This window comes from Dendrobates tinctorius, unplaced genomic scaffold (assembly GCF_039654945.1).
Source record: "Dendrobates tinctorius isolate UK_male_01 unplaced genomic scaffold, ASM3965494v1 ptg000003l, whole genome shotgun sequence".
Taxonomy (NCBI): domain Eukaryota; kingdom Metazoa; phylum Chordata; class Amphibia; order Anura; family Dendrobatidae; genus Dendrobates; species Dendrobates tinctorius.
Window position 1 is genome coordinate 58662951 of NW_027361671.1, and position 17149 is coordinate 58680099.

Here is a 17149-nt window from a genome sequence, read left to right on the forward strand (position 1 = left end):
GGATTTTGACTGATGGTCAAAAACTGAAGTATGAAACAGGCCTTACATACATAACCCAAAAGGACCTGACTCCAATGGATATGAATGTAACCAGTGACAGCCATTTTAGTTTTTCTCCTACAATTTTTGTTGACTATTCACATTGTTTGGGGCCTTGGGTTGGATTCTGAACATTACTTTTTGATCACATAGCTTTTAGTAGGTCAAAGGAGAAAACGGACCACGTTAAAAAAAAATGGGGCTTCTTTCACATGAGACCATCACAACACGTGATGGAGGTGCAGAGGTACTTGCACCTTTTCCTCTTTTCACGCAAAGGATGGCGTGACTATGCTTTGATGCATATCAACACTGAAATATCTGTGGATTGCACGAGTCCTCTATAATTAGTTTTACATCACCTTTACGGTACGGAAAGAAGGAGGATAAGGCCAAAATGAACCTGGACCTCTTGTCCACAAAGATTGTTGGAAAATATAATAATGATTAGGTGAAATTTTCAAGTTGATAGAATCGCCACAATGTCTTCTTCATGGAAAGGTTTTGATACAGATGAATAATTATTTACTAAACGTGATGGACAAAAAATATTTTGACCCTTTAAAGGGAATCAGTCAGCAGGTATTTGCTATGCAATCTGAGGCTAGCACGAGGTAGAGGCTGACATATAGATTTCAGTGTTTTGTCACTAACTAGGCTGTGTGCTGTTTTCATACAATGAATCTTTTATCACCAGGAGATTGTGACTCCGCTCCCTCCTGTGATAAGCAGCTATGGTAGATTTTGAGCTCTGCTTCATCTAAAAAAAAATGATTTTGTCTGAACTGCTGCACCCAGTAAACTAAGTGATACATCATTGGATTCAAGGTCTCTTTCCCTACATTATTCTCCTCTCAGATGAGGTAGCAAAAACCTGGTGACAGTTTCCTCTGTGGTCTACATCTAAACTACAAAAATATATTTTTTCAACTAGTCTACGTTTATTGCCCAGGTACCAGTGCTGACAATAATAGTTCCACACACAGTCACAAAGTTAACATGAATTTTAATCAGATAACATCGCGTCTAAATTTATCTAGCTGGAAAATAAGTGCAATCACTGAAGCGACACTTTTGACTACATATATTTACATATACTCTATATGGATTGAGACAGAAAGACAATCTCCAGCATGTAAGTCATCTCTCATATCAGATTTGCATCTGACATCATGCCTTAAAAAAAGCAAGTTGATTTATTTATTTTTTTTTATGTCTGACTTCAAGTTTATTTCCAGCTCCTATTTGTTTGATGTCAGCATATGTTGCAAAGAAATACGGGCTGATAAGTAAGGGCTCTGTAGACTGGAAACGTGAAAAGGCAAGAGATCAAATTCCACGGCTCTTGCTGGCTAGTGCTCCTTGGTTACATATTCTCGCCCCAGACAGTTCTTAAATAGAAATAACCCTTTAAGATGTCTACCACTGTCTGGTTTACAATAGTATATGTTTATTAGCATCATTATCTTAACACTTTACTGTTGGCTGAATTAATTTGCTTTACCAGGGTTAAGATTTTTTTTCTGAAAATTATCCAATACTTCTCCAAAAATGTGGTTACATTTGTAGGATTTGTTACTGCGAAGTGCCGTCACGTTATATACCTATAGGTTGTACGACTAGTGAAAAGGGGCATGCAGAAATGGCTGCAAGCGATGCTGTCACAATGAAAAGGACACTTTAGGAAGAAAAGCACAAATATTTGAACTCAATTCAAGAGTTCAAGGGTTCTGCCTGAATCTCAATTTCTGGAATTCAGATAGAACCACTGACAAACTCCAGGGCCTTACTTTAACGATAATCCAGGTTTTTGCTATTTCATCTGAAAGAATGTATGCAGCAGAATGTGGTGTCCCAATAAAGAACAATGAGTGATGTAGCAATTGGGATAAAATTTGCTACATCATACATTAATCTGAAAAAAAAAAGCATAATGTAGGGACACAGAGGGACAAGGACAAGGATGTATGACTTATTAGGCTGTGTGCTGTAGTTTCCATACAATTAGTGTTTTATCAGCAGGAGATCATCATTGCCTGCATCGGTCTCATGTGCAGACCAGTCAGGTAATCTGTATAGTCCCGCCCCCATCACTTGACTGGCAGCTTGCTGACAATGTACACAGGAATCAGCCAATCAGTGGTGTGGGTGGGGTTTATACAGGGTTCAGCATTCTGACCACTGCTACATCTACAACAGAGAAAACCGGGAATGTATCCAAATGACACCAACCAGACCAGTAAGTGATACATCACTGGAATCATGGTCAATGCCCCTACATCATATTGCTCTCAGATTAAATTGCATAAAACCTGCTGACTTTAAAATCTATAGCGTGAAATTCACATGCAACTTGTGACCTGTAAGCCAAAATCCAGAAGGGTTGTATTTTTTTTTTTAAATGGCGACTTTGTGGTCACTGTTGTGGCACACAAAAATTAGTCACTACATGACACAATTTGACATTGTGACAATCTTCGTGTCTTTATCTGAAAGCTAAAAATACTAATAAAGCTAATAATAACGCTAATAATAAAAAAATACAAATGTTTTTCAGCAAGACATTTTTGGATAAAATACTGATCACAGACATATTTCTGAGCAGAATCCTATTACTGACAGCTGGGGTCAACTTCTCCTTAAGCCCCCTTCACACATAGCGAGATCGCTAGCGATATTGCTAAAGCGTCACCGATATTGTGACAGCGATGTCGGTAGCGATCTCGCTACATGTGACACTTACCTCCGACTTGGCTCCCCGCTGGATATCGCTGATTGTGCAAGAACGGGATGGTCCATTTCTCGTCGTCGGCTTCCTGTTGGCACCGACGAGGGACTCCATGGACGCGGGCGGAAGACGTCACCCTCGCTGCGTGTGACAGGTAAGTGACAACCACCGACCGCTGCTGCATCGCTAGTGAGATCTGCCTATTTGGCAGCTCACTAGCGACCATTTATTGATGCACCAGCGATCCTGAACGGGTCGTATCCTTGTCGGGATCGCTGGTGCATCGCTAAATGTAACGGGACCTTTAGACTAAAATGGCTGATAACAGATAAGACTAGGCTACATTCAGCCTGACGTGTAGATTAGATAAGATAGGAATAGTGTCTGGTTTTGTACACTATAAGGGTACCGTTACACTTAGCGATGCACCAGCAATCCCGACAGCGATATGGATCGCTGGTGCATCGCTAAGTGGTCGCTAGTGAGCTGCCACACAGGCAGATCTCACCAGCGACATCGCAGCGGTCGGGGGTCGCTACTTACCTACCAGACGCGGCGATCCTGACGTCCTCCCGCCCGCATCCAAGCGTCGCTCGTCGGCGCCACAGGAAGCCCAGCAGGAAGCGCCCGACGAGAAACGGCCCAGGACGTTCTCGCGCGATCAGCGATAATCAGCGGGGGAGCCGGTCGGAGGTAAGTATCAGACATAGCGATATCGCTAGCAATTTCGCTGCTACGTCACAAAATCGGTGATATCGCTATGTCTAACTGGCCCTTTTCACATGGCAATAACGGATGCATGGTTGTCTATAAAGCAGGGTAACATGGATATCATCATACCCAGAGTGTATACTGACATCTTATCATTTCCAAAGGGCAGTCATTTCCCCACATATCGGCTCCTAGCACTGCGGAGTGCCAGCACATGCTCTCTCCCTCAAGCAGCAATATCCAACGTAAGAGTACTGCACTTGAAAGACATTATAAAGTTTCAAGATCTGCAATGCAATCTTCCCAAAGGGTGGCCTTGTCAGGGTGATTAATGGTTCTCATTGCAAGGTCTCTTATTGCTGGGATGACTTAAGAGCAGTTGCACAGGTAATTTACGTCCATTTCTTGCCCTACCTTTCCCATGCTGTTATATTCGACTGCAATTTCGCGATAGAAAAAGTAGATAAGGTCTCCGTAATCTACAGCATGTACGAAGTACGGCTCTGAAAACAGAGAAGGACGATGTAAGACAGAGAACATTTCTTATGTACATACACGGGATGTCGCTCACAGAATTTCATTTTTGACTAATTATACTTCCCAAGCTTGTCTTCAAGATAATATCAGGTACCCATGTTGTTCAAATACTACTGGGCATAGAGTCACATTTTCGGGAAAAAAGGGATTCCTGGTGTTGAATGGGGGATTTCCTTTCATAGCAACTTGTTTGCTTTTTCTTTCAGACAGATATGTCACAAGATATAGCGCCAATGATCAGCTATAACGGCTCCAGCAGCAATCCATTGGCAGACACAACTTTTTAGTCCATTTTAAAAAAAGAAAAAAAGATCTCTGCTGTATCCGTTCTTTTAACATTGAAGTCTATGGAAAATAGGTCAATTAATTAGCCATCTGCTTTCTTCCGTTTTTAATGGATCAGTAAGCAAAAGAACAATCCTTTACAAATGAAAGAAAAATCGGATGGCTAATTAACAGATCCGTTTTCCATCTATCATTGCATAGAACACAGACAGTTGCTAAGAAGAAACCTAAGATTTTTGGACATCATGAAGTAAATGTAATTGAAAGAAAAGTTTTACCTCAAAAACTCAACATTACATGGATGTATAGTAGATGAACCTTACCTTTCAACCACTTGGAATCATACTTGACGGTCCGCAAAGTTGGGCTGTCTCCTAAACTCCGGCTGTCCCCTAGACTCCGATAAATGACGGCATCAATTGCAAGGAAATCAGTCACAGTTGCAGAATAGAGTTTTCCATCTTGAAGAGAAAAGGTGAATTAAAGTATTATTTTTCATAGATTCAGTTTTTCAAGATTTCTAACTTTATCAAAGGAATTCCAAAGATATTACAATAAAAATATAATGGGTTAAAGGGAATTATTCCATGTTGCAAATTTAGTTTTTCTTTTCTACAAAAACTTTATGCTAAAGACCTTTACATACATTAGACTAATGTTGTGTGAAATGGCCGACCCGGTCGATATTGGCGACCAGCTTAATCAGTTTAGGGGCCTCGGGTACTTGATTGTTGGGGGAGTTAAGGATTTGACATATCCAATTTCCGACATATCTGGTGGCAGGTCTCTCATAGAGAATACAGTACCGCTTGGTCAAGGGAGCGCCCCTGTGTATGGGCGAGACGGCAGAGATGGATGCCGGCCAAACAATCGGTCGAACAATCATTTGGCTGACAGCCAACCGATGTGTATGGCAAGCGTAAGTCCAGACTATGGTAACAATAATTCATTGTAATGATTTTGTATCTCTCTCTTCTCATCACAGTGATTGAGGTACACTACGATGAAGCTATGCAGCCGGAATGTGTGTGAAATTACAAGAAACATTTGCAAGCTATCAAGATAAAAGCCACAATATGGTATGATGTTTGTGAGGTCCTAATGGATCTGTGTAAATATGGGTTTTTTTTCTTAAAAGATAACAGAACATAAAACATGTTATATTATTATACAACCATTTAGAGTCTGTGGCTCATTTTTCAGTGCATTGTAGCAAATAAAATTAAATTGTGATCAATTACTATAAGCAGCTAGGTCAATTTTGGGTTTTTTTTTACACTGTTTGAAGACAAGAAACCTAATATGTCTCAGTTCAGTCCTGCAAATATGAACTTAAATATTATTATTAAAAGTGTTGATGTTTTTGTTCTTCTATGAGGGCGTCATAAATGTAATGGCTTGTCCACTAATGGGCAATCTCTTTTGAATGCCTCCAATGTGCTGAATGAAATAAAAATGGATACTTCCCTACTGAACTGGTGCTGCTCCTCCGCTCATAGCCCTGTGCGCTATAGCGTGCCTGTGACATCCTTTATATAATAATACATTTTATTTCTACAGCAACGACATATTCCGCAGCACTTTACATTTCAGAGGGGATTGTACAGACAATAGACATTACAGCATAACAATAATCACATAGATCATAACAGATACCAAGAGGAATGAGGGCCCTGCTCGCAAGCTTACAATCTATGAGGAAAAGGGGAGACATGAAAGGTGGGTGGTAAAAGTTGCCCTGATTGTATGGACCAGCCATAATGTTAAATGTGTAATAATACAGATGCAGAGGGCTAATGGATGCATAAAGCATGTGGGAACATGATGCAGGGAACCTGGTTATAGTAAAAACTTTTGGCTGTGCCACATAGGGATAGATTAGGTTAATGTGTTAAGGCGGTAGGCCAGTCTGAATAAATGCGTTTTCAGGGCACGCTTAAAATTGTGGGGATTGGGGACTAATCGTATTGACCTGGGAAGTGCATTCCAAAGAATTGGCGCAGCACGTGTATAGTCTTGGAGACGGGAGTGGGAGGTTCTGATTATTGAGGATGCTAACCTCTGGTCATCAGCAGAACGGAGGGCGTGGGTAGGATGGTAAACTGAAACAAGGGAGGAGATGTAGGGTGGTGCTGAGCCATGAAGAGCTTTGTGGGTGAGGGTAATAAGTTTGTACTGGATTCTGGAGTGGATGGGTAGCCAGTGTAATGACTGGCACAAGGTAGAGGCATCGGTGTAACGATTGGCGAGGAATATGATCCTGGCAGCAGCATTCAAGACAGATTGGAGGGGGGAGAGTTTGGTAAGAGGGAGACCGATTAGAAGAGAGTTACAATAGTTGAGACAAGAATGAATAAGAGAAACAGAGTTTTTGCAGAGTCAAAAGTAAGAAAAGGTCAAATTCTAGAAATGTTTTTGAAGTGCAGATGACAAGAGCGAGCCAGTGATCGTATGTAGGGGACAAAGGAAAGCTCGGAGTCAAGCATGACCCCAAGACAGTGGGCATGTTGCTGCGGAGTAATAGTGGAGCCACAAACGGAAATGGCAATGTCAGGTATAGGTACATTAGTAGCGGGAGGAAACACAAGGCGTTCAGTCTTTGTCAGGTTCAGTTTCAGATAGAGTGAGGACATGATGTTAGACACAGCATTTAGACAATCGCAGGTGTTTTCTAGAAAGGCTGGCGGTTGGCGAGATGTCAGGAGAAGAAGCGTATAATTGGGTGTCGTCAGCATAGAGATGGTACTGGAAACCAAATCTACTGATTGTTTGACCAATAGGGGCAGTATACAAAGAGAAGAGGAGGAGGCCTAGGACTGATCCTTGAGGAACCCCAACAGTAAGGGGAAGATGAGAGGAGGAGGAGGAGCCAGCAAAAGAAACAATAAAGGAGCGGTCAGAGAGATAGGAGGAGAACCAGGAGAGAACGGTGTCCTTGAGGCCAATGGAATGGAGCATAGTGAGAAGGAGCCGATGATCCACAGTGTCGAATGCTGCAGAGAGATCCAAGAGAATTAGCATGGAGTAATGACCATTTGATTTAGCTGTTAGTAGATCATTAGAGACTTTAGTGAGGATAGTTTCAGTAGAGTGTAAAGAGCGGAAACCGGATTGGAGAGGGTCGAGAAGAGAGTTATCAAAGAGATAGTGGATAAGATGGGAGTGGGCCAGGCGTTCCAGGAGTTTAAAGATGAAGGGAAGATTAGAGACAGGTCTATAGTTAGCGGCACAGTTTTGGTCGAGGGATGGTTTTTTAAGTAGTTGATGTATGACGGCATGCTTAAATGAGGAGGGAAAGATACCAGAAGAGAGAGAGGTTAAATATTTTAGCTACAGTAGGTGAGGGATGACAGCAGGGGAAAGGGGCTAGAGTAGATGTGACGGAAATGGGTCACTGGTGCAAGTGGTTGGGCGAGAAGATGCAAGGAGCCTGCTTACTTCTTCTTCTGTGACTGGTTCAAAATCAGAGAGTGAGCTAGATGCAGTGGGGGAGGGAGGACAGTGCATGGTATGAGGTGATTGGCAGATAATTTCCTGTCGGATCTGGTCAATTTTTTCTTTGAAGTAATTCGCCAGATCGTCAGCTCGAAGCTCCGTGGTTGGGGCCTGTACTCTTGGGTTGAGTAGAGAATGAAAAGTGTCAAAGAGATGTTTAGGGTTATTGGACAGTGAGTTGATGAGGGTGTTGAAATAGGTTTGTTTTGAGAGGTGAAGGGCAGTGTTGTATGTTCGAAGCATAAACTTATAATGGATGAAATCTTCGGGTAGGTTGGATTTTCTCCACAGACGTTCGGCGCACCTGGAGCACCGCTGCAGGAAACGTGTTTGCAGGGTGTGCCAGGGTTGTCGCTGTCTGTGTTGTGGTGTTCTATGTATAGGAGGTGCAAATTCATCCAGGGCACTTTGAAGTGTTTCATTGTAATGCTTCAATGTAGAATCAGGACATGAGAGGGAGGAGATAGGGGCCAATGAAGCAAGTTCTTCATAAGTTTCTGGGTGTTAATGGCCTGTATGTTTCTATAAATATGGACAGTGGGGATGACCTGAGCAGCCTGGCAGTTCTTGATAGAGAATGAAAGAAGGTTGTGGTCAGAGAGCGGGAGAGGGGAGTTTGCAAAATCATCCACTGCACAAAGCCGAGAGAAGACCAAGTCGAGGGAGTTTCCGTCTTCATGCATCGAGGGAGTTTCCGTCTTCATGCATTGGAGAATTAGTAAGCTGCAAAAGGCCAAACGAGGAGGTTAGAGATAAGAGGTGAGTAGCAGATGGGGAGAGGGGAAGAGCAATGAGGATATTGAAATCGCCCATGATGAGGGTAGGGATGTCACAGGAGAGAAAATGTGGAAGCCAAGTGGGAAAATGATCCAGGAACTGATGGGAGGGGCCGGGAGGACGATATACCGCTGCCACTCGTATGGAGAAGGGGGTGTAGAGTCTGACAGCATGGACCTCAAAAGAAGGGAAGACAAGTGAGGGTACTTGAGGGATATCCTGAAAGGTACATTTTGGTGATAGGAGCACACCAATGCCTCCACCTGCTCTATTGTCTAATCTTGGGGTATGGGAGAAGTGTAGTTCACCATATGAAAGAGCAGCAGCAGCGGTAGTGTCTGACTGCTGGATCCAGGTTTCAGTAAGAGCCAGAAGGTTAAGAGAATTAGAAAGGACAAAGTCATGAATGAAGGAGAGTTTGTTACACACTAAGCGAGAATTCCAAAGGGCACAATTTAGAGAGACAGATGGCAGGCAGGGAATATTAATAAGATTAGAGGGGTTTCTGAGTGTAGCAGTTGGGGGGTTTGACTTTCTATAACATGGAGGACCAGGGTTGGGAGCAATGTCTCCTGCGACTAGAAGAAGGAGGATAGCAAGAGTGAGCAGATGGTTAAGTGATTTGTGAGAGCGTCTCTGATGTTGAATGGTGGGACTGAATGGATCTGTGCTGTGTAGCAATGTGAAAAGAGCATGAGTGCTATACATAGAAGAGGAAAGGAGTGAGGGACCAATATGGATGGAGTGTAGAGAGTTAATACCAGGGTGGTGGATGTGTGTAAATGCAGCGGCCAGGATATAAATTATACAAATGCATATGGTAAATAGTTGCAGTAGCCCAAATGTACAGGGAGTAGATTTATTTATTTGTCTTACCTGTCTCCTGCCCTGTCTAACTGCCATGTTATAACTGCCAGCGTACTTTGATACATGTACTTCGATTGCATGTACATAAATGCCCCCCTGCATAAATGCCTTCCTTTATGACAAGTGAATAGTCAGCCTATCGTAGGCCACCAGTGGACTGCAGCTTCACAATTCCATTAGAGTGGCTGTCTGGTGATGGTCCAAAAGGTAGGCATGCGTTTTTATTTTATTCAGCATTTTGAGGGAATCAAAATGGGATCCAGTAGTGGACAGCTCCTTTATTATTTTATTATTGGCCCATTGCCAAGTGCAGGCAAACCATATCCATAGAAAAAATAGCTGGAAACTGTTTATAATTTCTCTTTTATATTCAGAAATCCATTGAAATTAAAAGCATGGGAGCAAAACAGCAAGATATAGCTGCTGATGCATTTCCACCAGTCAGTCTTAATTGGAAAAACTTGTAAAAACTAATAAAACAAGCTAAAAAGGCACAAAGGAAGTCCTATGTACAGTATTTGCCAAGCGTCAGACACTATCTCAGGGACTTTGATATTAAAGGGGTTATCTAGGACTTTTAATATCTTTATAAAAAATATTCACATTGAGGTCAGCTTTGACACATTGTAAGGTTTTAATATTAGACAGTGTAGGACCGTCTCGATCAGGGTCACCTTGGCGACGGTGAGGTGGCTTTCATGCTTTTTTTGATCAAAAATCGCATTACTAAGAACCCTGTGTTATTTAAACGCACTTGCGTTTTACTTTTTTAGTTATAACAGGGTTTTTGTTTATTTTGCTTCTTGTAGGTTTTTTCAATATTTTTATAAATGTAGGTATGAACTAACAGGCAAGTAGTTTTTAACTGTCTACCTCTTCTGCCTGGTGAGGATGCCTGTCAGCACAGTGCGGTCATAGACTGCTCATGATGGTGATTCTACGGTTTCTTCTGCCATCATCTCAGAGCAGCGTCTTTTCTTCTGGCCTGCTCTGTCGATGGTGTGTCACTGCCAATATACTATTTGACAACCTGCTCAACCGATACCTATCTATGTTGAGCCAGCTTTCAATCAGCGTGACATCAACAGTGATGTCCTGTCGACAGAGAAGGCCAGAAAAGAAGGTGCTGCACTGCTGACAAAAAGTGAAAAGAAGCAGAAGAGTTGCCAGCTGAGCCTGCAGAGATTGTTCCTGTGCAGAACATGCAGGTAGTTAGCCTGCCTATTAGTTCTTAGCCCCATACACAAAAATAATAGACTTCTGCATAACCCCTTTAATTGACTTTTAAACAAAAAAAGCCAAGAAAATTCTGTTATGAAAAAGGAAATGCCTGAAATACAAATCCAGCTCTTAACAGTGTAGTGAAGGTACGCAGAGGACCAGGAACCCATGACCAGGTTTTCCTCTAATACTCACTGGTGCAGACTCGATATTACAGAGTTTCCTCTGTGCATGAATACGTTTCAACAAATACTCAAATGTCATTTGTTCCGAGTTAATGGCCTAAATCCTTATATTAGCCAGGCTCCAATTTAAATTATACATGCACCTGACTGCACATAGTTCTACATTACATTTGCTTGTTTATGCAAGATTATAAGGATGAAGTATTAGGAAAAAATGTATAGCTCCCTGTAGAACTAATGAGCTCAGGCTTCCTATGGATTTGTGTCTATTGGATGATTGTTTCCAGAGGAGTCCTGGATGAAGCAGAGACCTGTTCAAGCTGGCAGTAATCAGAATACACCTCGGCAGGCGTAATATTCCAGATTTCCAGTGATAATTTAGATTTTAAAGCCATGGATTAGGTTTTATTTCACATCCTTTTTATATTACATAAAGTCGTTTTATAAAACTCAGTGATGGAATGCGATGAAATAAATAAGGACAAGCAATGGCGACAATTTTGTTTGATTACTGCTAATCTTCATGATTAACCTTCCTAAGTCTCACACAGCAACTGGAATTTAGAAAAAAACAGAAAAATCGAAAGAAACAATTTTAGCAAAGTTTTTTAATCGCTGAAACCTTTTTTTTTCTAGTTGTTAGTTTACTTGTATGTGAGGTTTGAAGTAATTCACTACCTCAAAGTCCTACTGTACAGCGCTAGGTATTCCAGTTGAAAGTCAATTTGAAATTCAAATCCGACCGTTTTGCCAAATTTCTATTTTTGCATTGAACGCATTTTACAATCTATTACCCAAACAGAATTATTAATGTCTAAGTGGCCTCAACCTATCTGGCTCGGGGAGAGTGGATGATAAACAGCGGTAACCAACAGCGGTATTCATGTGCTGTAATAGCTACGAAGCATAAGAGGAAGCCCGCATGGCTGTCCCTGACATCATTAGCCAATTCTCTTCAGTATTTAGCAGTGTGTGAAATGGCACACTTTAAGTGACATAAACTGAAAAATCGTCCGGTTACTTCAGGTTCACTGCTTTGTGCCTTTGGAAATCTGAAGTGGTTAAACGAAGCTCAAACCACTGAACATATGCTCATTAAGTTGTTTTTACATTGCAGTGCATGTGTGTATTTTTTTTTAGCACTTTTTTTCAGGCAGGCTATGAAGCGTACCTGCCCGAAAAGATGTTGTGTGCACATAGACTTAGGGTACCGTTACACTAAGGGTGATTTCACATTAGCGTTTCAGGGTGCAGCGACGACCTGCACACGGCCGCCGCTAAGCCCTGCCCCCTGCCGCGCCTCCTCCAGTAGCTCCGCCTATGGGCGCATGACGCTGCATGCATCCTGCATCCCCTATCTTTATCACTGGGAATGCAGGCTGTGCACAGTATGCGTTGAGCGGCACATGTGCCCTTTTGACGGTGCACCGACCAGCGCCAAACGCAACCTGTTACAATTTGGTTGCGCTCGGCGCACCGTCAAAAGGACGCATGCGCCACCAAACGCATACTGTGCATGGCCTGCGTCCCCAGTGATAAAGATAGGCGACGCAGGGGCGCGGCAGGGGGCGGGGCTTAGCGGCGGCCATGCGCAGGTCGTCGCTGTGCCCTGAAACGCTAATGTGAAACCACCCTTAGCGACGCACCAGTGATCCCGACAACGATACGACCTGGTAAGGATCGCTGGTGCATCGCTAAATGGTCGCTAGTAAGCTGTCAAACAGGCAGATTTACCCAATGATGCAGAAACGATCCAGCGATCCGTATAACGACCCCGGCGGCCGTTGGGACCTTGTCACACAGCAGCGTTTCTGATGACTCCCTCCTGTGTCCCTGAGTTCTGCGTCACTAACGAGGGCGCTCATCGGTGTCAAACAGCGATGCATGCTGGCCAGCGGGACACCAGTGATCAAAAAATGGCCTAGGAAATTCGAGCACGATAAGCAACATCGCAGCGGGGGCCTGGTCGCTGCTACATGTCACACGTAGCGAGATTGCTGGCGAGGTCGCTGTTGCATCACAAAATCGGTGACGCATCAGCGATCTTGCTAATGATCTTGCTATGTGAGACAGGGGCTTTAGTATTCATTGTCTAATTATCTATACTAATTATCTAGGACAGTGTTTCTCAACTCCAGTCCTCAAGACCCACTAACAGGTCATGTTTTCAGGATTTCCTTAGTATTGCACTGGTGATGGAGTTAATGCTTGAGCAGGTGTTGAAATGATCCCCTGTGCAATACTAAGGATATCCTGAAAACTTGACCTGTTGGTGGGTCTTGAGGACTGGAGTTGAGAAACACTGATCTACAATATCTAATCAATTTAATAAATGTCATAAAATTTTATCTACTCATTACAAAGTATATGTATTCATAACCAGTAAATACATACAGTACAATCAAGACAAAACTCATCTTTGTCCTTCGATAAAAATACCAATATTTTTGAATTTTCAATATTAAACTGTTCTGATTGGAAATACTTAGGCGTATTGTGTTCATCACTTTGCAAGACTTTCAAAAGTAATATATAATCACTGTATAAAAAAAGACATGGAACGCATATCCAAATAATATACTGTACATTGATCTACTGAACATGAAGTTCTGAGTTAGTATTTTAACCATAACGTATAAGCCCACTGCCATGTCACCGTAAACCTCTGTAGTAGGTCCATAATCGACTTGGTATAAAGATTGTGTGGTGATCACAGTCTTCATGCCAAAACTACAGCAGGTGAAATGCACCCATGCTGCCACACTAAACCCCCACAGTTCTACATCTTAGAGCAGGGTTCCCCAACTCCAGTCCTCAAGGCCCACCAACAGGTCATGTTTTCAGGATTAGTATTGCCCAGGTGATAATTGCATCACCTGTACAATCCAAGGGAAATCCTGAAAACATGACCTGTTGGTGGGCCTTGAGGACTGGAGTTGGGGAACCCTGTATTAGAGGTTTGCCGTGACCTGTTAGTGGGCTTATACAATTTCATCAAAATGTTAACATAGAACTTCATGTTTTTAAAATTTTTCTCAGCTGCAGTACATCAGTGTATGATATTTGGATATATGGTCTATGTCTGTATCAAAACCAATATTGTATCCTGGTCATGAGTGGCTTGTTGAATTGTCACGCAATCGACCCCCTGCTCCCCCCCAAAAAAAACCATAACATGGACAGAAACTACGTTGTACATTCCAAAACTGGACTTTCTGCACTGCTGACTGGAAATCCCAGATCATTTTAATCCTAATATTACAGATGCATTCAATTAAGTTCTTACGTATGTGTGTTTACATGGTCGTTTTGGACAGCACTAAATACTATCAGAGTCATGGGAAATTATCCTTCTTTCCACTCTCATTATCCCCTCTGGATCATTTTTCTTTCCTATTCCTCATATCGTTGTTCATGAAGTAGAGTAATGAGAAACAGCTCAAGACTTGGCTTTCCTCTAGCCAGGGATAAGTGTCCAACATACAACTGATTGATACCTTGGAGAAATATTTCAGTGGTGGTCGAGTATTATACAGTACAATACACATGTTAATAAAAAGAGGCATAAAATGGCATCTAAATCACCAGAAAAAATATAAAAGTTGCTACAAGGCCACTTGAGGCTAGTACTGAAACATCCACTGCATATAATATATAATGTGATAGACCGCCCTGGGGTCCAATGCGGTGATGAGTTCTTTCTATTTTGCCAGCAATAAAATTTCATTCAGACACATCCATCTTGGCTTTAGCAAATAGATTTGTTTTATGTGTCATTCGCTATACTGAAATGAGCAGCATTGTAAGTGTGAGGTCATATGCCGAAAGTAGAGCGGAGAGAAACACCACATGCAAATCAGGGCCAAAAGGAGAAAAAAAAAGCCTTATTTTTGGAAAATTAAAATCAGTTTATGCATTCTCTTTTTATATGATGAACTTTGAAATTAAATTCAGTAAATTGATCTGATTGGTTTGCATGCATCAGTTTTGCCTGCCATTGATTGAATGAAGTTCTCTAGTTCCCCCCAGACTCCAGAGTATTGTATTCCTATAGAGAACATCTCTTCATACTGAATTAATCAAAAACTCAATAAAATACTTGACCTTGAAATTCGGCTTTGTAATTATACATTGACCTTTTTGATGTTTTAAAGTTATATTTCCAATTACATCTGACATTTCACTTAAACAATGAAAGTTTTATACATTCACAAAATTGCACTTCAAGGTCGGATTCTAATTCCACTTAAATGGCACAGGTCTGTGTTAGCGCGACAGGACGGAACTTCGGTACGTTCCACTAAAATGGGAAAGGGTAATAAAAAGCTCAAAATTTAGTTTAGCGATCACTAAATTATAGCAGCTGACTAACTTTTCATTTTTAGTCTCCTCTTTTAATATATAACTTGTCAGTTGTAACATATGTTGCAAAGCAATAATGAGTTATGGTAGGTAACGTGTAAGTAAACGGTTGTTAATGACTATATCAAAATTCAACACAATCTCTCCTCACTTGCTGCATGCTGAGATATACTCTATAGCAGTTCCCTAAAGGTACTGTCACACTTAGCGATGCACCAGCGATCCCGACCAGCGATATGACGCGGTCAGGATCGCTGGTGCATCGCTAAGTGGTCGCTAGTGAGCTGCCACACAGGCAGATCTCACCAGCGACATCGCTGGGGACGGGGGTCGCTACTTACCTGTCAGACGAGGCGATCCTGACGTCCTCCCGCCCGGCTCCACGCTCGTCGCTCGTCTCTCCACAGGAAGCGCCGCAGGAAGCTGACGACGAGAAGCGGTCCTGAACGTTCTCGCTTGATCAGCGATAACCAGCGGGGGAGCCGGTCGTTGGTAAGTATCAGACACAGCGATGTCGCTACCAATATCGATATAACGTCACAAGTTATAGCGATATTGCTAGCGATATCGCTTAGTGTGACAGTACCTTAACTCTAGTCCTCAAGAGCCACCAACAAATCATACTTTTGGGAATTCTTTAGTATTGCCCAATTGATAAATCCATCACCTGTGCAATACTAAGGAAATCTTGAAAACATGATCTGATGGCGGCTCTTGAGGGCTGGAGTTGGGAACACTGCTCTCCAACATGCCTCTCAAATGTTTCATGCAACGTCTGCACAGTTTAATTAAACGTTATAGTACTATACACCACACAGCGAGTAGAAACGTAGTAAAATAAAAGGTCATACCTGCAAAGAGAGCGACATTGGCATGCTTGGCATCATATGGACATCTGGCCATGCCACTTATTTCTTCATCCAAAAACTCAAGTGTGTCCATCTGATGGGTAAAATGATGACAGCATATTAATAAAATGTTTCACTAAACTATATTGGTTTGCAAAGTGTCTGATATTGAAACTGATAAACCCACTGACACCAATAGATCCCAATGTCTAAGGGTGGGTCCTTTACACAGGCACATAGACCGATCAATGGCACGATACTACCGCTGACAGGTAAACTTTTATCGATTGGCGCTCTTTTGAATGCCTGCTTACACAGGCAGACCAAAGCAAATGATGCACACTGAGAGATCTATACTAGGCCTCTCAGGTGTATAGGCTGTTATGGTTCTCGGCAATGAAATTTCTAATTATAGAGGACGATGCCCTGCTGAGAACAATGTTTTTTATACCACCAAAAAGATCATTTTCCCCAGTGAATGAGCATTTTGCTCATTCATAGAGTGATAAGCAGCCTGTTTACACTGCAAGATAATTGTGAACGAGTGTTGTTAAAAACACTTTGTTTTATGATTAAATGCCCCTTAAAGGGAATTTGTCAACAGGTTTGTGCTATGTAATCTGAGGACAGCATGAGGTAGCAGCTGAGACACTGAATTCAGAGATGTGTCACTTATCAGTCTGTGTGCTGTTGTTTACTTACAATGAAGGTTTTATCACTAGGAGATTATCACTGTCCTGACCACAGTGCACAAATGCCCTGGTCAGAAAAAGCCCTCTGCTCTGATAATCAGCTCTCTGTGAATAAACCTTCAACAAGCAGAGAGCCTGGTGTGGGCGAGGTTAGCTTTCTGAGCTCTACTTCATGGTACATCGAAGAACTCTGATTGTGTCACAACTGTTGCACCCAGTACAGTAAATTATACATCTCTGGAACCAGGGTCTCTCTTCTTACATTACGCTTCTGTCACATGAGGTAGCAAAAAGCTAGTGACAAATTTCCTTTAAGTAGAGAACAGATATGCCCATCTTTACTCTTCCATTAATTCATTAAGGAATCCAATTTCTAACAATACTTTACTGCGTCATACGGAC

The 17149-nt window shown here is 42.1% G+C and overlaps 1 protein-coding gene across 6 annotated transcripts in view; it reads right to left on the reverse strand.

The window, feature by feature from the left end:
* SEMA6A (semaphorin 6A) overlaps positions 1-17149 on the reverse strand; it is a 322215-nt gene that overhangs the window by 158963 nt on the left and 146103 nt on the right. For all 6 annotated transcript variants that reach the window (XM_073553966.1, XM_073553999.1, XM_073553967.1 and 3 more), the window contains exons 7-9: positions 16059-16149; positions 4624-4761; positions 3893-3981 (exon numbers count right to left, since the gene is read on the reverse strand). In XM_073553966.1, coding sequence (XP_073410067.1) covers positions 3893-3981; positions 4624-4761; positions 16059-16149 — 318 coding nt within the window. The remainder of the gene's footprint in view (positions 1-3892; positions 3982-4623; positions 4762-16058; positions 16150-17149) is intronic.